Source organism: Crinia signifera, chromosome 4, assembly GCF_055691185.1.
Source record: "Crinia signifera chromosome 4, ASM5569118v1, whole genome shotgun sequence".
NCBI lineage: Eukaryota > Metazoa > Chordata > Amphibia > Anura > Myobatrachidae > Crinia > Crinia signifera.
In genome coordinates, this window is record NC_139220.1 from 225,665,758 (window position 1) to 225,690,224 (window position 24,467).

At 42.9% G+C, this 24,467-nt stretch overlaps 1 protein-coding gene across 4 annotated transcripts in view; it reads left to right on the top strand.

Annotated features, from left to right (window-relative positions):
• The window catches only part of WDR72 (WD repeat domain 72), a 311,593-nt gene that overhangs the window by 119,929 nt on the left and 167,197 nt on the right, over window positions 1-24,467 (top strand). For all 4 annotated transcript variants that reach the window (XM_083183882.1, XM_083183885.1, XM_083183884.1 and 1 more), the window contains 2 exons: window positions 3,271-3,491; window positions 9,712-9,907. In XM_083183882.1, coding sequence (XP_083040008.1) covers window positions 3,271-3,491; window positions 9,712-9,907 — 417 coding nt within the window. The remainder of the gene's footprint in view (window positions 1-3,270; window positions 3,492-9,711; window positions 9,908-24,467) is intronic.

The window sequence follows — 24,467 nt, forward strand, 5'->3', positions numbered from 1 at the left end:
GTCAAGGTTTCATCCATCACTGCCCTGGTGGATATTAGGGCATGAAATACCGCCTGTCGGTATATGTCGGCTCATTAAACAGTGAAAAATCCTATGCCGACCTAATGCTTGTGTCGACCTAATGACCTATTGACCTTGTCCCATGTGAACCTTGCAGTATGTCGACCTAGTGGTGTCGACCTAATGACTGTCGACCATCTTTAGGTCGACCAACTGACTGCTGCTGCAGGGGCAGAGGACTGGGGGGAGCACATGGGTGATGCTGCACTTTTATACCGCTATGTGCGCTTCATCACTGAATATAACTTTTTGAAAAAATATTTTGCTAAATAAACCAACCAACATTTTTCAATGCTAACTTTTCATGTCTTTTAATTTTTATTTAAATCATTGAGGGAAGGTTGGCTGGCAGTTTATCAGTCCTAAAATTGACATTTTTAATGTCATTCATAGGGAAAAGCAGGGCTGACCCAGGTTCAGTGTAAATGGTGCAGACCCAGGTCCGACCCAGGTTGAAGTGCTGTGTAAATGGGGTATGAAGCAGGGTCCGACCCTGGAAACTTCCGTGTTCAAAGACCAGGGTCCGACCAGGGATTTTGGTGTAAAAGGGGTATAAGTTACCTACCTCTCCAACCACAGCAGGATTTTCCATTGTAAACCAAAAAATATATCAAAGGGCCCCTTACACTTGTGAGATTTTGTCAGATTTCCCCCAATTCAGGTGGATTGGGTCAATTTATCTGACAAAATCGTATGTGCTTGATGAGTAGGACCCAATGCACAATCCCGTGTCATTGGGTATAACCAAGAGATTGCACGAGATTGATCCTCCTGCACATAGGATAAATCTCGAGTCAATCAGGTCCAACTTGTTGGACAATAAGTTGGACAAGTGTAAGGGGGCCTTAAGAAAGGCTATGTATTTATGTTTTTCAATACTTTTCAATATATTTATATTTTACCACTAGCAATTTCATAAAAGAGGAAGTCTGTCAACCTCACATATATACAAATCCGCAACATTGGAAATAGTTCTAGCTAAATATCAAGACCGTGGTTCACATTTAAACTAAATGGGAAAATAATTTACAAATCAATAAACTCAATAAAAAATATCCTCCTGTCTACAAGTATGCTTTAAAAAGTACGAGTCAGTAGCATTGATTTGTTTAGTTCTGATATAAACTGTAGTAGTAGTGCACCTTTTCTGAATTTATCAATAAGAGGATTTGCCTGAGTGTGTCTTGTTAAAATGTATTGTTAAGGTGGATCCAGCCCCAGGGTGTTCAGCACAGATTCCTACCCTAGCACACTACCACAACTATAGCCCTCTTATCCAAATTAGCTCTTACATATTCAATGGGAAATCCTGGTATTTGGCAAAAAAACACACTATATATATATATATATTCACAGTGAAAATTGACAAGCAAACCTTTTTATTAAACCCTTTGAATGCCAATGTTGCCATGAGAGATCCTCAAAATATCCACTAAAAATGCCAGCGCCACTTACAGCGACTGTTCTTATTTTGGGGGTGAAATGTTTAACTAAACTTCAATTAAATGACTTGGCTGTATTTGCATTTATTTATACTTAAAGAACAGTTGGTGTGAGCTGGCATTTTTAGCGGATATTTTGAGGATTGCTCACACTCAATTCCCCTAAAGGCTCACATTCTTTCCTCCCAATAATGCATAACAATCTTAAAACTTAACAACTTAGAATTTAAATAAAGACTAGAAGACACTGATTAAGGCAAATGAAAACATGTTTTCCTAACGAAGTGCCTCCACCAAAAACATTAACTTATGTAGGTATCTGCAATTTCCTGATGATTTCAAATACACTCAATTAAATATGTTCCACTGTGGCAACTGTTTGTCACATTGTACTGCCCCACACAAACAAGGAGACAAACAGCAAAAACATCTCACGCACCAGCAAAAATAGCAAGCACAAATGGGTAGCGAGGGAACATTTTCTGTAAAAATAGATCACATACCGAAATTCCCAACCCCAGACTAAATAACTTTCAGATAAGTCACACCCCTCAACTTTAATTGGCCAATGGATGGCATAAATAAATTCTGGCAGCAACAATTATCTTACCTCTTTCCCACCCATTGTTTGGAGACCCCTAACCAGCCTTGTGGAATTATGTTTCTTCTTATTGCACAGCTTCTACATTTCTTTAAATGGTATTTGGATTCTGTGTGGGAATATGCAAAGGGAAAGCTGAAGAGTGAGGATTGACTGTAAAATGGAATAACCAATGGGAATATATACTGTATATGGAATGTGCTTTTTTATAATGAACTAAAAAAAATTGTTGTAAGATTTACTAAAAATGAAAAGAGGGGATGTTGCCCATAGCAACCAATCAGACTGGCTATCATTTCACTATTGAATCCTATAAAACGACAGACAGAATCTGATTGGTTGCTATGGGTAACATCACCTCTTTAAATTTTTAGAAGCTTTAGTAAATTTACCTCTAAGTAACCCTAAGTAACTCTTTCTTTTACCACCAGAATCTAATATAAACTACAGATGGAGCCGCTGTCATGCTTGCTGGGGATGGCGATAGAATCGCTAGCCCCCACCAGCCGCCGGAAAGGGGCGCACGTGCATGAGACGATTGTGTGCCCTGTTCCGACATAGCTCCATGTCGGTCCCTGCCGCCTCGCGGCCAGTCTCCATCCTGCTGACAGTCCTTCCTAACCCTGCCCGTCTCCCTGAAGCCGTCCTGGCGCCCAGCCGCCGACTGACTGGGACACGCGTGCGTGTGAGATGCTCACGCATCCCAGTCTATGGAGTCCCTCTCCACTAGCACTCACCAGTGGGGACATTCTGGTGAGCGCTGGCAGAGAATGAGAGGGGCTTCATCTGTAAGTGGTACACCATTAGGTGGAGATGTTCTCCACTATATCTTTGTCTAGGGTTTGATATATCTCTCCAAATGTCTCATTGTATTTATCAGACATGTATGTTTATATGGGTAGTCACTTACCTATTAATATATATACATATGTACAGAAGATCAAAAAGAAACATTATCTAGCTCTTATAAACTGAGGGTGTGATATTTATATAAATATTGAGTGGGATTTATTTTAAATTATGTTTTTTAACCAATTTGCAAGGTATGTGTACATGTCAGAGATATGCAGTAACTACAGTAGTTAATTAAAATGTAACTATTTCTGGCAATTAAATGTAAAATTGTATCTTTTATCAACGTTACAGCTAATATTTTTTTTCTCATAGGTTCGTTGCTACACAAGGTATTTTCAGGCCATTTCTGCAGTGTGACCAGCTTACTTTATCCACATGAGCGGTCGGAGAAGTTTGATCCAAGTTGGCTCATCTCTGGTGATCAGAATTCATCTATAATTTGGAGAGACGTGTTCACAGGAGAAATATTTCACACGTTCACACTACAGTCTGGATCAATACTGAAACTACTTGTTTCCCCATGTGACTATAAAGTAAGAAGATTGGTTTTAGTCATATCTACTTTGAAATTCTCCCCTCTGTGCAATCCCTAAGGGCAGGTAGAGGTGGGAATCGGAAGGGTTGGGGTGCACCATTTGCACCATTGTGGCATCCCCTACTTTGCAATGCTGTGACTATGGGCCTTATTCAGATCTGATCACAGTACAAATTTGTTCTCAAAATGGGCACTGCAGATGAGGTAGATGTAACATGTGCAGAGGATTTGGGTGAGTTATTTTGTTTCTGTGCAGGGTAAATACTGGCTGCATTATTTTTACACTGCAATTTAGATTTCAGTTTCAACACACCCCACCCAAATCTAACTCTCTCTGCACATGTTACATCTGCCCCACATGCAGTGCACATGGTTTTGCCCATTTTGAGAACAAATTTGTACTGCGATCTGAATAAGGCCCTATATGGGGTCTCAAGAGCCATGATAAGGCTAATCCCTTACTTAGAGACCAGTGTACTCTACTGGGAGTGCAGAATAATGCCTCATAATTTGTTATTCTTCCAGTCATTTTGGGACAAGTATGGTGTAAATGCTACTATTTGGTGGTTAAATGTGTATGCTTGGACAGTACAGTTACATTATCAGAATCAGAATAGCTTTGTTGGCCATGTATACTCTTGTATAGTAGGAATTTTTTTGTGGATACAGTGCAGCTTCAAGCATGGTACAAGAGGGATATCAGGACATACATACATACATTGCATCAGTTGCGCATACAAATGTCAATTCACATGTTATGATTTGCAAGGTTAGACAGAGCAGTTAGGTGTTTAGATTTGCAGTATCTTAGAGTACATTGTTCAATAGCTGAATAGCTATCGGGAAGAAGCTTTTTGCAGTTCTTGACGACTTGGCAGGGATGGACCTGAAGCATCTACCTGATGGGAGACTATCAAACAAGTTATGTCCAGGGTGGAGTTTGTCCGCCACGATCTTCCCAGTTCGCTTCTTGACCCTGCTTAAGTATTGTTCCCTTACAGGGTGAGGTCCGTCCCAATAATCTTCTCTGCTGTCTTCAACACTCTTTGCAGGCTTCGTTTGTCAGATTCATTGGACCCTTCATACCAGATTGTAATAGAGGAGCATAGAACAGACTCCACGATAGCAGTGTAAAAGAGCTGCAGCAGTTCCTGCGGAATGTTGAATATTTTCAGTTGACTCAGGAAGAACAGCCGCTGTTGGGCCTTTTTGACAATGGAAGCTATGTTGGGCTCCCATCTGAGGTTGCGAGAAATTTTTGTCCCAGGGAATTTGAAGGTCTCTACCCATGAAACCACTGTGTTGGAAATTACTAGTGGGATCTTCACATTTGGTTTTCTCCTGAAGTCTACTATCATCTCAACTGTTTTGATGGAGTTTAGGTCCAAGTTGTTTCTGCCGCACCACTGTGAAAGTCTGTCCACTTCCCGTCTGTATGCAGACTCATCTGCCTCCTTGATTAGGTCGATGATGGTGGTGTCATCAGCAAATTTTATGATTTTTACTGACTGGTCACTCGAGATGCAGTCATTAGTGTAGAGGGAGAAGAGTAGGAGGGAAAGAACACAACCCTGGGGAGCACCAGTGCTGATCGTACGAATGGCGGATGTGAAGGCTCCGGGTTTCACCACCTGTTTCTGTGCCATCAGGAAGTCCACAATCGAGGAGCAGATAGATTCTGGAACTCCTAGCAAGAGAAGTTTGGGCTTTAGGATAGCGCGGGCAATTGTATTAAATGCCGAGCTGAAGTCAATGAATAGGACCCTCGTGTAGGTGCCTGGATGATCCAGGTGTTCCAGGATATAATGCAGCCCTAGGTTAACTGCATCCTCAATGTTTCTGTTGCTTGGTAGGCGAACTGCAGGGGGTCGAGATGCGTGTTTGTCACCTCCCTCAGATGGTTCAATACCAATCTTTCGAATGTCTTCATGACCACTGATGTTAGTGCGACTGGCCTGTAGTCATTTAGATCCTTCACAGCCAACTTCTTGGGAACCGGAATATTAACTGAGCGTTTGAAGCAGACGGTGACCCTACTTGTTTCCAGTGAGGTGTTAAAGATCACAGTGAAGATGGGGAAAGCTGCGTCGCACAGGCCTTAAGGGTATATAACACACATACACATACACAAATATTTTATCTGGAATTCTGTTCTAGTTCTTTGCAGTGATTTTCGGTTTTAATTATTGATTAAAGCACCTTTGTTTTGGCACAGTTAAAAATAATTTAAAAAGGCAGCTTTAGGTCAGCTAAAGCTGACATTTAAAAAAAATGCCTGACCTTTTAAATAAAATACATAGAACTCTGATAGACAGTTAACACGCAACACAAAAGTCTCTATCCTGCAGTGGAAAATATCTACAGTATGTACTTTTAAAGATAACTGTCAAAGGAGCTGCCTATCTAAACAATATTTTATTTTTATATATATATAATATTTTTCATTCTACCTGACATAGAGAATGTCAATGCCAATGTGTTGTTTAATGGTTTGCACAGGAGAACATTGCCTTACCAGAGACCATTAAAAACAGGCAAAAGCATAAAACATATATATTTTTATAATGTTTTCAATTGTCACTCTTGCATATTACGAATTTTCATAAAAAATATCTCTAACATATATTCATGTAGTTCACATGAGCACTGGAATACTTAATATACATTCTTTAAATAAGGTTATGGCACATGTGCCCAACAAATCCTTTTCTGTAGTTGCAGTTTGCACTTTTATCTCCTTATGCTTAGAGAATTGGAATGGACAATAAAGAGTGAACCTTATTCAGGTCTGTTTGTTTGCACGGAGACCGATGTTATGCGTATGCACAGGCGCATTTCTGCACATGTGCATATGCTGGGTGCATGCGGCCACAGCAAACAGATTGTTCGCAAGGTGCATATACACAAGACTTTTTGGCGGGGGTGTGAGGCGGTGGCTGATAGTTGCGCCCATGGGAACGCCCAGCGTTTCATAGGCATCCCCATGAAAATGCTGGGCTTTCCCATGGAAATCACCCGGTAACGTGGGTGCCGGGCAGCTGACATCACCGGATGTCAGCTGCCTGCCCACTTCCAGCCGAATGTCTACGCATATCTAAGGTTACCTGAGAGTAACCTTAGATGTGCGTGGGCCTTCAATATCATTCGATGGTCGGCGACCATCAAAGGATGTGGGTGTTCCCACTGGCCTGCGAATGGATGTTTACATTAAACATCCATTTGCAGCCCGTGAAGGCATATGCAGCGTGCGAGGGGGGGTGGGCGTACCGGAATTCGGCAGGCAGCGTCTGGTGGACAAGGCTTGCACATCAACCAGAATAACCCCCAGTTTGTACAAGCATACATCAATGGCAGGGAGGATGTTCACACAAATGCGTGTCAAGGACACCGCAAATGTATAAAAGCGAGTGTCAGCGCTGTGGATACCAATAAATGGATCAGACGGTTCTCAAAAATATAACAAATTTAATAATACAGTATAATATACAATAATATATGTAAAAAATAAAAATAATATTAAAAGGTGTGAATCAATAGACTGAATGTCCAATAATTTCTTTAAAAAGAATATCACCGGGATATTTGAATAAATTGGCACTTATTAACTGACATGAATGTTACCATCCTGGGTGGTCTGGTTGGTAGATGGATCCAGACTGGTGATTGATTGTGTCCTTAGGTGTCCTATAATTTCAAGGACTCACGGTTCCCACTTGTACAGATTGCCTCTTGTTTTGCTGGAGAAATTAGGGATAGTGCTGTTATCCCAATACGATAGGTCCAGTATTATTGAGGAGCATCCGTGGGTGGATCGGACAGGTCACCAAATGGGCAGGGATGGAGTCAGTCGGCCAGGTATTGTGCAGCTCAACGCGTTTCCCCGGAAGATTTGTGCATCCGGCTTCTTCAGAATACCAACCAGACCACCCAGGATGGTAACATTCATGTCAGTTAATAAGTGCCAATTTATTCAAATATCCCGGTGATATTCTTTTTAAAGAAATTATTGGACATTCAGTCTATTGATTCACACCTTTTAATATTATTTTTATTTTTTACATATATTATTGTATATTATACTGTATTATTAAATTTGTTATATTTTTGAGAACCGTCTGATCCATTTATTGGTATAGCCAGCGCTGACACTCCTTGCTTTTTTATCTTTTCTACCCCCTGGGGTCTGACAACCCCGTGTCAGCTGCTGATTGGTTGCGCACCACGCACACACACTTCTTTTTCACACCTCAAATGTATATACACCTATCAGGGGGCAGATCACATGTGGGTGTTCAACCACCAGTTCAAGAGACACATTGATAATAAATATCAGCCACATCTGATTCTTTGAATGTGTCATGTTCACTCCCCCTGAAGTGTGCAGACGGGGGCGTGGAGGTGTGTGAGGCGGCGGCCCGGACCATTTGCATATGGGAACGCCCAGAGTTTCATGGGTGTTCCCATGAGAACGCTAGGCATTCTCATGCAAATGCCCTGATGACCTGGGTGCGGGGGGCAGCCAGCTGACATCACCGGATATCAGCTGCCCGCCCACTTCCTCCCGAGCGTCCATGCATATGTAAGTGACTTCAGAGTCACTTTCATATGCCTGCACCTTCGCCATCATTCGATGGTCGGCGACCATCGAATGATGTGGGTGGATACCACTAGGCTGCGAATGGATGTTACTGTGTAACATCCATTTGCAGGCCATGTGAGGGAATCGCCCTTGCAATTGGGTGCCGGCCAGGCCACCATTCGCAAGGCTGGGTTTGGCGGACTTGCAAGGCTGCAAATTCGCAAGGCTGCAAATCAATCAGAATAATCCCCTACATTTATTAGTTGTAGGGCTGCTGTGAACACTTAAAATGATTTGACATTTGCAATCAGTCTGCAACAGGAAAATAGGTTCCTAATTCAAGGGAAAGACAAAAAAAATATTTTGTATTTAATCAAATTAAATTAGTATTTTGTTTTGTATGTGGATCTGCATTTACCTGTATTTTGCATGACTTTAAGAACATTGCCAGGGCATAGACCGTCTTAAGTGCATTATACTTAATACAGTAAAGTATTATATTGTATGCAAATAGCATTTACTAATCCCATAGCCAGATTAAAGGGGATACACACACAGGGCATACTGTACCCCAGGCCCCCCTTTTTAGGGGGCCCCCTAGCTGTTCCGTTTATGCAGCAGCAGAACCTGTCAGTCAGGATGCGAGCAGGACAGTATGGAGTGCAGGTAGAGATACATGTCCCCAGTGAGTTTTTAGCAAAAAAAATAAATTTTTTTCACTTTCTGGAATGTCCGTATTTCGGAATAATTCAGATAACGGATATTCGGATACGGGATACTCGACCTGTACAAGAGTATCAGGTTTCAAAATCTGGAACTGGAATGGGTCATGGTATATGCATAATCTAATACTGGGGTAGCCAACCCTGGTCCTCGAGAGCTACCAACAGTGCATGTTTTGCAGGTCTCCTCACAGAATCACAAGTGAGCTAATTAGCTCCATCTGTGTATCTTTTAAAATGTGTCAGTGATTAATGAGTGCAGCTGTGCAGCAGCTAGGTTGTTTGGAAAATGTGCACTTTTGGTAGCTCTTGAGGGCTAGGGTTGGCTACCACTGATCTAATATAACCCACCACCACCATTTCCACTGGTGTCCCTATGTCTCAAGTGCCCCGGGCAACCCCAAGGCTTAATCTGGCCTTGACTATTACCAATCAAAGACGTAAGTTGGATCCAGAGAAAGGAATGCTAGTATTAGAAGTAATAGACTGCCCCCAACCGTCTTCTGGGACATACACCACTAACCTGGGTCACCCATGGAGCGGGTCTTAGAAACCATTGCAGCTCCCTGTTTGCCAGCTTCTTTGTAAGATTTAAAAACAAACACATTTTGCACCTGTATTTTTGGCACAAAAAGTACATGCAACTCAGCATGAGCCCCCATATAGGGGGAAGTGGACAGTTGTGTACATTTGTACAAATTGTAAGCACCTGGATAATTTGTGATTTGTACAGTAAATTACATTTCAGAACTTGATCCTAGTATAATGACCCTCATGAGTCATAAAAACACCACAAGACCTTATGCTATTGACTGAATCCATTGAAATTGCTATAAAAGCAGGTTGATAGCTTCAGAACTATTTATATCCTATTTATATTCTGTCATTTATTTTTTTTCCCTCTTTTTCACTCACAGGTGAAATTGTTCCAGAGCATATTTTGTATGTGTAGCGATAATTCAGTGGCACTTCTAAATCTACAGGAGCGAATTTGCTTTTTCCATGCTAGAAAACATCTATTTCCCGTAAAGACAATGAAATGGCACCCTGTAGAAGACGTCTTGGTTGTTGGCTGTGAAGATGACTCTGTATACATATGGGAAATTGAAACAGGTACTTTTATACTTTTAACAGCCTCATCACATTATACATTTAACCAGTGTTATTGATATTCTGGTTATAAAACAATTTATTTAATGTATATATAGTGATCATCATTTAAAGTAACACATTGGGCTACTTTAAATGATTGTAGATAAATACATTTTTGTATATGTAATTACATGGTCAGGGGGGTATTAACAAATATTAAGGAGGGGGCCATGTGAAGATGACATTCATGCCCCATTTCTCTCCCCGACCCTTCCATTTTACCTGTGATTTATGCAGCACTGCTGTTGCTGGACCCACAAAAGGCAAGTATTGAAGAAATGGGTGTGGTCTGTGTGGTGTGGGTGTTTTACTACAGTGTAGGGAAAAACTTTTTATACTTAATATCCGTTAACTGAAAATACAAATGTATTGGTATATATATATATATATATATATATATATATATATATATATATATATATATATATATATATATACCATTCCAGGAGTACTTTAGCAAAGCACTGAGGCGGCACCACGGATATTTGAAGCAAGTAAAAAGTTTTATTAACGTTTCGGGGAACGTCAGTCCCCGTCGTCAGAACATCAGATAATACAAACATGAATTCGCTCACCTTATATCCCCACCGTAAGTGACACACAGACGGAGCCGGGCTGCTGGGCGGCACGCTGCACTGGGACGCACAAGGGGTCGCTCCCCAATGATGTCATAATGTATTGAATATTCATGAGAAGTGAATGGCGTCTCCGCTGTCTTAGCAACGCGGCTCCGGCTGTCAAAAAATAAATGAAATAAAAACGGCAATCAATGAAAGGTACAGCTGACAGAGTGTCCACATTTACAGTCAAACAACCAGATACATTTCAGCACAATCAATGCATAATGCTGTTCCATGAGATGCGTTCATTGAGCCCTTTAGGGGACACTGTTTGTAAAGTGTGGATCCAGAAAGATTCACGTTTGAGCAAGAGATTGGCTCTATCACCGCCTCTTGGGAGAGGGGGGATATGATCAATAATTTTGTATCTAAGGGTAGATATCTGGTGTCCTGCTTCTCGAAAATGAGATGCAACGGGTTGCTCCATAGGTTTACCGGCCAAAGCCGCTTTGATGGCTGACCGATGGAGACCCATTCTCTCCTTGAACGTGCGGGTTGTCATACCCACATAATGTTTGCCACAAGGACAAATAATCATGTATACAACGTAGGCAGTGTTACATGATACCACATGGTTAATTTTATATTTTTTACCTGAATGGGGGTGGCAAAAGGAATTGCCTACAAGCAAGTAATTACAGGTAGTACAGGAGGGGCAGCGATAACAACCAGGTTTTTTAAAGGATTGGAGAGGGTTGTGATATTTGGTAATGTCTGCATGTACCAAATAATCGCGTAAATTCTTGTTACGGCGATATGCTGTCATGGGTCTTTTATTTTGGAGTCCGGGTAATTTCGCATCTGATGCTATAATGGGCCAAATCGCCCTAGTAGCTTTGGGGATCACTGAACTAGAGGTGTCATAGGTGGTAACCCAAGTAAATTTGTCCTCATTAGATGTTTTAATTTTAGGTTTTAATAGACTTTGCCTATTCAGTTGAAGCACCTTTTGTTGGCTTTCAATTAAGTCAGAATTCTTATAACCCCGGACCAGAAATTTATTTCTGATTATTTCCAATTCATTGAATAATAATCCATGGTCACTAGTAATGCGTGCCGCTCTTAACATTTGTGAATAAGGTAATCCACGTTTCAAGGAGGGGGGATGTTGGCTGCCAAAATGTAAGAGTGTATTTCTGTCGGTGGGCTTGTAAAAAATTGATGTTTGTAAAGAGTTGTCATTTAAAGATACACATACATCAAGGAAATCAATTTGACTTTTGCTACTCCTATAAGTAAATTTCACAGGAGATTGCGCATTGTTGATACAAGACATCATTTCATCAAATAACTTTACATCGCCCTGCCATAATAAAAATACATCGTCGATATATCGGGAAAACATCGAAATATGACATGCAAAATTATCATTTTGAAAAAACAACAATTGTTCCTGATGGAACATGAAGATATTTGCATACGATGGGGCCACAGGGGACCCCATCGCACACCCGGACACCTGTAAATAATGGCAACCATCAAAACGAAAAAAATTCCTGTTTAGAACTAATTCAAGCAGGGTCAGAAATACCTGTTTGTCAAAATCAAATGTGTCACCCAGTTCATCAATGAATAAACTCATGGCCTGTAATCCCAAATGGTGGGGGATACAGGTGTAAAGACTGTTCACGTCTAATACACACAGCACAGACTCCGAGTCAAGTGTGTCTTTGGCTTTGGTATCCAGTATATTCAAAAAGGTGGTTGTGTCTTTTAAGAAGGAGGGTTTTGTCGCGAGGAACGGTTGTATAATCAAGTCCAAAAACTCAGAAACAGGGTGAAAAAGAGAACCTCTCGCAGATATAATGGGGCGAGGTGGGGGTTCTGTAGCGTTTTTATGCAGTTTAGGCAACGAATATAAAATAGGCATAATAGGGAATTTTTGGGTCAATGCATCGGCCAATCTTTGATCTATCTTCTGTTGTTTCACAAAATTTGTTAAGATGGCTGTTAATTCCATTTGGTACTCACTGGTCGGATCTTTATACAATTTCTGGTATGTAGAGGTGTCAGATACATGTTCCAATAACACCCGTCTGTAAGATTCCGTGTCCTGCAGGACAATTCCGCCCCCTTTGTCCGCAGGACGGATTATAATAGAATGATCCTTACTAAGAGTAAGCAAGGATTGTCTCTCAGATCTTGACAGATTGTAATTGGTTTTGGTGTTAGCTTGGGTGTATTTACTCATAGTTAGGTCTAGCATGCGGGTATAAGTTTTGATGGAAGCATTCATCGAAGGTGGTTCAAATTTTGATTTGATTCTTTGATTACAAAAACGGTCTTTAGGCGATAATACTTGTGTCTCAGTTGAGTTTTGAAAAAACTCCTTAAGTCGAAGACCCCTGTTCATACGATGCATGTCAATTTGCCATTCAAAGTCCTTGTGTGCTGATGTTGGAACAAATGATAAACCTTTATTTAACACCACCAATTCCGATTGTGTGAGTACTCTGGACGATAAATTGAAGATTAGTTGCCCTTTTTGTTCGTTGCTTTTCTGGAACCTTTGGGTTTGACCGCCTCTTCTGGTTCTGGTTCTATTGGATTGTTTACCCGTGCTTTGCGGGTGCGTACCCCTAAAGGGGGCCGTGACTGTACAGATGTGGTTGGCTCATCAGAATCCATAACGTTGAAGTCACTGTCTGAATGGGATGATTGTCCTTGTTCAGGTCTGGATTTTTTATTGCGCCAGGATTGTCTGTTAGTAGGACGTTGGCCACGGAATTGCTCACGATTACCGCTCAACCATCTATAGACCATGTTAGTTTCATAGTCTTGTTTCACCGTGATTAATTTGGATTTTTTGAAACGCAGTAGTTCTTTACGGTATTGGTCGCATTGCGTAGATAGTTTAGACCACCATCTATCATAATTAGTATCATTTAATTTGTCTTGATTAGAAGACGTAATATCTGCAATCTTAGATCTGACTATTTTTAACTCTTTGCCTGATTCTTCTATTACGAGTAGCATCAGATCAAAGCTGCACCGGTTTAGTACAGCCACCCATCTCCTGCAGAATTCAGGACACATCCTGCCAAGAGGCGGTCAAACCCAAAGGTTCCAGAAAAGCAACGAACAAAAAGGGCAACTAATCTTCAATTTATCGTCCAGAGTACTCACACAATCGGAATTGGTGGTGTTAAATAAAGGTTTATCATTTGTTCCAACATCAGCACACAAGGACTTTGAATGGCAAATTGACATGCATCGTATGAACAGGGGTCTTCGACTTAAGGAGTTTTTTCAAAACTCAACTGAGACACAAGTATTATCGCCTAAAGACCGTTTTTGTAATCAAAGAATCAAATCAAAATTTGAACCACCTTCGATGAATGCTTCCATCAAAACTTATACCCGCATGCTAGACCTAACTATGAGTAAATACACCCAAGCTAACACCAAAACCAATTACAATCTGTCAAGATCTGAGAGACAATCCTTGCTTACTCTTAGTAAGGATCATTCTATTATAATCCGTCCTGCGGACAAAGGGGGCGGAATTGTCCTGCAGGACACGGAATCTTACAGACGGGTGTTATTGGAACATGTATCTGACACCTCTACATACCAGAAATTGTATAAAGATCCGACCAGTGAGTACCAAATGGAATTAACAGCCATCTTAACAAATTTTGTGAAACAACAGAAGATAGATCAAAGATTGGCCGATGCATTGACCCAAAAATTCCCTATTATGCCTATTTTATATTCGTTGCCTAAACTGCATAAAAACGCTACAGAACCCCCACCTCGCCCCATTATATCTGCGAGAGGTTCTCTTTTTCACCCTGTTTCTGAGTTTTTGGACTTGATTATACAACCGTTCCTCGCGACAAAACCCTCCTTCTTAAAAGACACAACCACCTTTTTGAATATACTGGATACCAAAGCCAAAGACACACTTGACTCGGAGTCTGTGCTGTGTGTATTAGACGTGAACAGTCTTTACACCTGTATCCCCCACCATTTGGGATTACAGGCCATGAGTTTATTCATTGATGAACTGGGTGACACATTTGATTTTGACAAACAGGTATTTCTGACCCTGCTTGAATTAGTTCTAAACAGGAATTTTTTTCGTTTTGATGGTTGCCATTATTTACAGGTGTCCGGGTGTGCGATGGGGTCCCCTGTGGCCCCATCGTATGCAAATATCTTCATGTTCCATCAGGAACAATTGTTGTTTTTTCAAAATGATAATTTTGCATGTCATATTTCGATGTTTTCCCGATATATCGACGATGTATTTTTATTATGGCAGGGCGATGTAAAGTTATTTGATGAAATGATGTCTTGTATCAACAATGCGCAATCTCCTGTGAAATTTACTTATAGGAGTAGCAAAAGTCAAATTGATTTCCTTGATGTATGTGTATCTTTAAATGACAACTCTTTACAAACATCAATTTTTTACAAGCCCACCGACAGAAATACACTCTTACATTTTGGCAGCCAACATCCCCCCTCCTTGAAACGTGGATTACCTTATTCACAAATGTTAAGAGCGGCACGCATTACTAGTGACCATGGATTATTATTCAATGAATTGGAAATAATCAGAAATAAATTTCTGGTCCGGGGTTATAAGAATTCTGACTTAATTGAAAGCCAACAAAAGGTGCTTCAACTGAATAGGCAAAGTCTATTAAAACCTAAAATTAAAACATCTAATGAGGACAAATTTACTTGGGTTACCACCTATGACACCTCTAGTTCAGTGATCCCCAAAGCTACTAGGGCGATTTGGCCCATTATAGCATCAGATGCGAAATTACCCGGACTCCAAAATAAAAGACCCATGACAGCATATCGCCGTAACAAGAATTTACGCGATTATTTGGTACATGCAGACATTACCAAATATCACAACCCTCTCCAATCCTTTAAAAAACCTGGTTGTTATCGCTGCCCCTCCTGTACTACCTGGAATTACTTGCTTGTAGGCAATTCCTTTTGCCACCCCCATTCAGGTAAAAAATATAAAATTAACCATGTGGTATCATGTAACACTGCCTACGTTGTATACATGATTATTTGTCCTTGTGGCAAACATTATGTGGGTATGACAACCCGCACGTTCAAGGAGAGAATGGGTCTCCATCGGTCAGCCATCAAAGCGGCTTTGGCCGGTAAACCTATGGAGCAACCCGTTGCATCTCATTTTCGAGAAGCAGGACACCAGATATCTACCCTTAGATACAAAATTATTGATCATATCCCCCCTCTCCCAAGAGGCGGTGATAGAGCCAATCTCTTGCTCAAACGTGAATCTTTCTGGATCCACACTTTACAAACAGTGTCCCCTAAAGGGCTCAATGAACGCATCTCATGGAACAGCATTATGCATTGATTGTGCTGAAATGTATCTGGTTGTTTGACTGTAAATGTGGACACTCTGTCAGCTGTACCTTTCATTGATTGCCGTTTTTATTTCATTTATTTTTTGACAGCCGGAGCCGCGTTGCTAAGACAGCGGAGACGCCATTCACTTCTCATGAATATTCAATACATTATGACATCATTGGGGAGCGACCCCTTGTGCGTCCCAGTGCAGCGTGCCGCCCAGCAGCCCGGCTCCGTCTGTGTGTCACTTACGGTGGGGATATAAGGTGAGCGAATTCATGTTTGTATTATCTGATGTTCTGACGACGGGGACTGACGTTCCCCGAAACGTTAATAAAACTTTTTACTTGCTTCAAATATCCGTGGTGCCGCCTCAGTGCTTTGCTAAAGTACTCCTGGAATGGTATTCAATTGAATGGGCTGAGCACACGGTAATTTATACATTGATTGTAGAGTGCCGGACCGACAAGACTTCTATATATATATATATATATATATATATATATAGTCCAGAGATCCCTCCTTTTTGGGGGGGGAAATTGAACACTCTCCTTAGAAATATGACAAAGTCATTCGTTTTGTAAAAAATGGTAATAGTAGTATAGTTTATTTAATTCTCCTCAAGCCCCGACGTTTCGGTCCATATTCAGACCTTTATCAATTGAAGCAATTATTGATGAGACCGACCCTCAATCCTAAATCCGAACACAAAACCACGTGGCTTTACAGTAAGCGTCCAGGCTGTTTTCGGTGTACAGGGTGCACCACGTGCAGCAGCATGATGCAGGGCCCCACCTTCCCACATCCCCACTCTGGGAAACCGATAAAAATTAAATATCGCCTACATTGTCAGATGGACTTTGTGATATACCTCCTCAATTGCCCATGTGGGTTGGCCTATGTAGGAATGACCTCACGGAAATTTCGTGAGAGGATGGCCAACCATCGAAATTCCATCAGAACAGCATTAGAAACAGGGAAGGCTGAGCTCCCAGTGCCCCGACATTTCTTGTCAGCGGGCCATCAAATATCAACATTAAGATGCCGTCTGATAGATTGGGTCCCCCCGATGGCAAGGGGAGGTGATCGAGGACTACTGTTGAGAAAAACGGAATGCAGGTGGATCCACCAATTGGGTACATTGTCCCCACGGGGCCTCAACGAACACAATCCCCTAGCTATATTTCTTAAAGACTAAAACCGCCATCCATCTGAAATACCGTGAGAGATTATTCTTCTTCACTACCCAAGACTTTTCGTGAATAGTATCTCTATGTTATGCACTTTAACATCTGTCAGGACCATGGCACTAGGGATGTGACTATATTTGGATCCACCCACATCAATTGTAATTATATTGTAATGTATAGAACCACCCATTGTGAATCACATATAATCGTAATCAAAAAATTTTTTTTATAAAAATATCTATAATTGTATATATAAAATATACTATAAATATTATATTAAATAATCTAAAAATTTAAAAATTTAAAAAATAATAAATAATAAAAATAAATTTAATCCAATTATCTTTTCATCATTTAAGGGTCCATTACAATATCCTTGTAAACTAAACGTCAGTTTTGACGAATTTCTATCATATCTCCCAATGGGTGGTCCCTTGTTAAGTCACATCCTATTATGGTCAGGCTTTATCCACATTCACAACGGACTTAAAAGCAGTGCATATGTTCTTATAATGTTATTGTGTCCTTTTTTAATGTATTATACCCTTCAACCTCTAGGTGGCGCTAAAACATTATGCGTTCCACTTGCGGCTCAAACAGACGCCATCTTTGTTTACCCTCCGATATACGACCAAGTTTCTTTTCACATAAATATGCGCTGCAGCAAATCACAGTAGCGATTTGCTAACTGTCCGCTGTAACTACATTTAGCATATATCCATGGCCCCCCGAGCCTGTAACACATCGACTGATACCTTCAGCCGATGTGCGGCTCATCTGTGCGTTCCACCAGGAGTCACTTCCTGGTTACGCACTTCCGGTTTTGCCGGAAGTGCGTGCGCGCAGTGCCGCGCCAATCAATTGATTGGCGCCAAAATGCCGCTTGTTTAGATGATTCATTTGGGTATAAAAGCCCGACCAGGACAGTCCTATGATGTGGCTGATCCGGTCTCCTGGGCTGAGGCGTTTGCCTCCATGTATGCGCTGATGACTCTTCACTAAAGTATGTAACTTTGTCTTTTTTGCTGTATGGATGTTTGCTTAATGGTCTATGTGCAGACATCTAAATTGCATCTTTTGTATATGTATTGTTGTTATAGGCTCCTTGATAAAGGTCTGAATATGGACCGAAACGTCGGGGCTTGAGGAGAATTAAATAAACTATACTACTATTACCATTTTTACAAAACGAATGACTTTGTCATATTTCTAAGGAGAGTGTTCAATTTCCCCCCCCAAAAAGGAGGGATCTCTGGACTATATATTAGAGGGACATGGTTCACATGTCTCCTCTTTTGAACACCCCTACAAGTTGTCCACAAGCAAGTGTGAGTGCGGTCTCACTGTGGTCTATATATATATATATATATATATATATATATATATATATATATATATATATATATATATATATGAATGAAAAGGGAGCGCCACACACCTGGAAAATACAAATGTATTGGTATATATATATATATATATATATATATATATATATATATATATATATATATATATATATATATATATATATATATATATATGAATGAAAAGGGAGCGCCACACACCTGGAAAAATTTAGAATAATAAACTATTTTACTGTAATATAATTGTATAAAAATCAATAAACATAAAATATCATTCAGTACAGCATAATTAGCTCCTGATAAAAAATATGAAAGTAATTAATAAAATTAAACTGGACCACCTCCGGAATGATAAAGTGCCTGTGGAATAGTTTATATGACAAAATGTCTTTAGGATGACGGCATGAGGCGATTATATTAAGTCAATACTCTGTAGTCGCAGATATTAATAAAGGTTGATGTTCATCCAATATTTGTAACATCCACGATCAGATGCAGGAATAAATTTCAACCCTTAGTTGAATTTGTGGTAATACCTTTAGTCTGCCCAGACTCTGAGACCTGCGGTAGCCAGTGGAGGATGTCCTTAGTGCGGCTCTAACTACGACCCGCACAGCGGTCGGCAAATTGCCGGTTGGCCGCCAGTGATGAATCAGCAGGGAGTGAGCCGCACTAACCTGTGATGTTTGTGCAGGTTCTCCGTACGCGGCTTTCCAAAGATAAACAGGTGGGAGCCTGTCTGCGATGCGTGGCTGAGGCAGAGAAAAGGTGGCCGTCTCCAGAAGATGGTGAACAATCCGGGATGATGACAAATAAGGGGGTCTAAAAAGTGGGTTTTACAGTGTAGCCTTCCCCCCAGCACTCAAGGGCCTATGTGCACTGTACATCTTGCAACCATTTTAGATACGCCACTGCATCCCCACTGGTTGGCCAAGATGGCACTTACTAGTGGTGCCAAGGGTGTAAAGTGTGTGGGGGATGGATGCACAGAGAGGGAGTTTGTGACATTGGGGAAGGCCCTCCAATACTGTTCCCAGCCTTGCCTTTCATTCTGAGATTCTAACTTTGATGTCTGTCACAAAATTTCCTTGATGGTGCTGCTGAGAATTTCACTGCACATGACAACTTGATCTCACAACTCCGAGCCAGTCCTTATATTGTGCCAGGCTTGAGCACAGAGAGTTACATTTAAATAAAGTTACTAATTATGTTGCCTCTGTTCAAGTATTTCTATACTTAAAGCTGGATTGTTAGAGTACCTTGAGATTGGGAAGAATTCCTTGAGGTTGGGAATCCCTGCTTTATGCCTACTTGTATGTACATTTAAAAACACATTCCGTTATTGGAAAACATCAGCTATAATATTGTTCTCTCTGTGGGGCTTAGTTATCATATAGCTGTTAAATAAGTTTTGGCCTATTTGCCCAAAATCAGCAGGTTCATAGATTGTAGAAGTGTTAATTAAGTAGCAGACTTTTACAAAAGCACTGCTTTCATTGCTGCTGAAAGAGATATTGGTTCTGAATACATTTATAGATGTTATTGAAGATGGCTACCTGATTGCGGTAGGAGATGATGGTTCAGCTTCTTTCTCTGACACCAACCTTTAGCATTACCTATCACATGCCGCCATGTGGCGACACGGCGGGCACAGTACTCACCCATCCGTGTCCGCCGCTGGCTGGCATGTGTCTGGTGGGGTCCCCGGGCAGTCTGGCAGCAGCATGTCATTGTGGTTCAGGATGCTGGCCCTGAGGGTTTTGCTGGAGGCGTGGCAGTCTGACTGTGTGTTGGTTGGTGCCGGGAGGCCGGCACCGCCATCTTGGAAAAGGGCAAAACAGTGATTGGCCAGGTCTGGGTCTTTCCCTCCTCCTTTGTCAAGGTGGCAAATGGCAGTAACCTCCATGCTATAAAGAGGATCTGCCTAGGCAGTGCAAATAGTCTCTTGGGCAGTAGACACCTCTGGGAAGATCCTGACTCTTGTGTCCTGTCGGTCAGTAGCCCTGGTGGCCTCTGACCTCATCGCAGCCTCTTCCTGGTAGTCCGGTCCATTGATCCACCTCCATTCCCAGGGAGCCACTGGACCTTCACAGTACCCTCCAGTTCCACTTCATCCAGATCCAATCTTCCAACCAACTAATCTTCCAACCAACCAATCTTCCAACCAACCAATCTTCCAACCAATTCCAATATTTATGCAAAGACTTGCTTCTCAGTTTGTTCCAAGTTTTATGCAAAGACTTATTTATGATTTCTATGACATCAAAGAAGGGTACTTGTGAGTTATCCGGGCTGCCGATTTTGTCCTTAAGTTTGGTTAACTTAAGGACACCCGACCGACGCGATGCCCACGATTTAGCTCCAAATCGGGGACATTGCGTCGGTCGTGGCCGTTATAAGGGGCCGCGACGCGATGCCCCCGATTTCCCATAGACAGTAATGTTAAAAGACACGATATCGGGGGCATCGCGTCGGTCGTGGCCGTTATAAGGGGCCGCGACGCGATGCCCACGATTTCCCATAGACAGTAATGTTAAAAGACACGATGGACCCGATTTCCCATAGACAGTAATGTTAAAAGACGCGATGGACCCGATTTCCCATAGACAGCAATGTTAAAATAAAATTACAATGTGAAATTGGGCAATATGTTTTAAAAAAAAATGTTTCATGGCCCCCCACCACCGTTAACGCCACCTCGCTATTGACGCCAACCCGAAGCGTGGCGAGCGCAGCGAGCCCGCGAGGGGCGGCGGTACGCGTCCTCCGACCTTTTCATGCCCTACTATCCACTAGGGCGTGGAGTGAGAATAGAATAGTGTGGCGAGCGCAGCGAGCCACCGAGCCCGAAGCGTGGCGAGCGGACGCGGACACCTGTGAAGCCCGCAAGGGCACGCGTATACCTGTGACCAAGACCTGATTGCTCATCTGCAAATATGCAGATGACTGCGAATAGTTAGCCGCCGCCAGAGTGAAAGCTTCCTTGTGGAAGCTGCAAGTTATCTGTCCACCCTCCATCTCTCCCCTGCCCATCTCTCAACTCAGTCACCTATACCCCATTTCACTCTCTTTTCACCATTTCAGGGTAGGGGGGTAATAAGGTTGATCGGAAGTATGTGTCTGGGAAGGGGGGGGGGCACTAACTTGTGCCTCTCTCCCTTCCCATCTCTGCCCCTTCTCCTACTCTTTCGTTCAGCTCTACCTCCTTCCTATATTTCTTTCACGCGAATGCCCCATCTTCTATCTCTCTCAACTTTGTCTTTTGTCTTTGTTTCTTTCATTAACCTTTCTCTCTCATCTATGTCCACTCCTTCTCCTCTATCTTTCATTTTTGTCTTCTTCCCCCTTTCTCCCTTTCATCTCTGTCCTCTCATACTCACCATGTTTCTCATCTTTGGACTTTTCAGCTTTGGGGAGAAAGATTGGAAGGGGTGCTGTTACAGGGACATGCAGGGAGGGGGCATCAAGTTTCAGCATTGTCTAGAGGGTAGAGAGCTATTTGTAGCAGGCAGCCATTGAGAGCTGTGAATGGAGGTAAGGGGCGGGACCTCCTTGCAGCTTTGTAAAGTACAACTGTTAGATGCACAGATAGAGCATTATGTAATCTCTTATATATTTGGCTACATCTGTCACTCAAAGTGTGTCTGGAGCTGTAACGCTGGGTTGTGGACTTCCATCTTAATTTATGATTGTCATCACCTGTTTTAAACAGGGTAATTGATAAGAAAGGTGTTTAAGCACAGGTGACGGTAATCCATAAATTAAGAAGAAAGTCCAGAAACAGAGCAATGTGTCCCTCCTGGAGAGGGTCATGTTGGGAGGTATGCACCTACCCCCCCCCCCCCATTCACGGCATCCCCACGATAAAATGGAACATGCAAAACACTAACATGGCTATGGTCGACAATGAAAAAGGTTGACAAGATTTATTTTTCACTTTTTCAATGTTTTCATATTCATTCTCATGTGTCGACATGGACACCAATGAAGTGCCACACTTATGTCAACATTTACATGTGTTGACCTTTCTGTGTTGATTTTTTCTTGTGGCAATTCGCGGCACCCCCCGCAACCCCCCTCCCGCGATTTGCAGCACACCCCCCGCAATTCGCGGCACCCCCGGTGACTCCCGCGATTCGCGGTCCCACCCCGTGACACCCCCCCTCCTGCGATTCGCGGCACCCCACGACCCCCCCTCCCACGATTCGCACCAACCCCCCCGGGCCCCCCCTCCCATGGTTCACGGTGCCCCCCACGACCCCCCCTATTGCAATTCCCCACCCCTGACCCCCCCTCCTGTCATTGCGGCAACCCCCTGCCCCCGCGACCCACCCTCCCGCGATTCACTGCAACCCCCCGCGCCCCCCCCTCCCACAATTCGCGGCACCCACACCCCCCCCCGCGACCCCCCCTCCCGCAATTCACGGCATCCACCCACGACCCCTCCTCCCGTGATTCGCGGACACCCCTCACCTCCTCCCTCCCCCCCACCCCCGCGCGCGATTCACGGCAACCCCAGGATTAAATGGCACATGCAAAACACTGGCACGGCTATGGTCGACAATGAAAAAGGTTGACATGAGTTTTTGAAGATTTATTTTTCTTTTTTTTAATGTTTTCATATTCATTCTCATGTGTCGACATGGACACCGATGAAGTGCCACACTTATGTCAACATTTACACGTGTTGAACTTTCTGTGTTGATTTTTTCTTGTGGCGATTCGCGGCACCCCCGCGACCCCCCTCCCGCGATTTGCAGCACACCCCCCGCAATTTGCGGCACCCCCGGTGACTCCCGCGATTCGCGGCCCCACCCCGTGACACACCCCCCCTCCTGCGATTGCGGCACCCCGCGACCCCCCCTCCCACGATTCGCGCCAACCCCCCGGGCCCCCCCTCCCGCTGTTCACGGTGCCCCCCACGACCCCCCTACCGCGATTCCCCACCCCTGACCCCCCCTCCTGTCATTGCGGCAACCCCCCGCCCCCGCGACCCACCCTCCCGCGATTCACTGCAACCCCCCGCGCCCCCCCCCCTCCCACAATTTGCGGTACCCACACCCCCCCCCTCGCGACCCCCCCTCCCGCAATTCACGGCATCCACCCACGGCAGCACCCCTAAGCCCCACTTTAGTCCCCCGTATACTCACACACCCCTATCACTACCCAGCTTCCTGCTCTCCTGAACCGTAACTTCCACCACTGGGGAGTCGCTGACGCTGTTTTGCCCACATGCCCCTATCATGCCTCATAGCCCAGCCTCCTGCTCTCATGCACCCGAACTCCCACCCAGTAGGAGGAGACACTGACTCAGGGCCACCATCCTGTACTCCTGTACTGCCATGCTGGACCCTCACCCACTGGCAGAAGCTGCACAGTATCTCCCACCCTCCTCTTTAGTCCCCCTTATGCCCACACACCCCTATCACTACCCAGCCTCCTGTTTTCCTGTGTCGTGACCTCCGCCAGTGGGGAACCACTGACTCAGAAACACCCTACTATACTATTGCACACACACACCTAAACAACATGCACACACAGCCCCCCCCACACCCACAAATGTCACTGTACCATCCACACTATCAATGTACATCTTACTCTGTAACCGCTTTTTAATTAAACAAAACAATACACACCCCCTTCCACATCATATGCTCTCTATTTAACACATTTTACCTATAACTCAAGTTGCAATACAGGCATCTTTCATACAATTCTAACCATCTTTCTCATATGCAAATGTTCACAAATTAAGGGGGCGCAGCCCCTTACGACGGTGTGAAGAGCGCCCGTAGGGCGCGATGAATCACCTAGTATATATATATATATATATATATATATATATATATATATATATATATATATATGAAAAAATAGGAGAAGTGCACCAATGAGCAGAATGTAAAACAATTCCTTTACTAATAAAAAAAGCTCACATACATAGAGGTTTCAGCTTGCCAGTGACAGGTGGATATAACATCAGCGTTACATAGATATA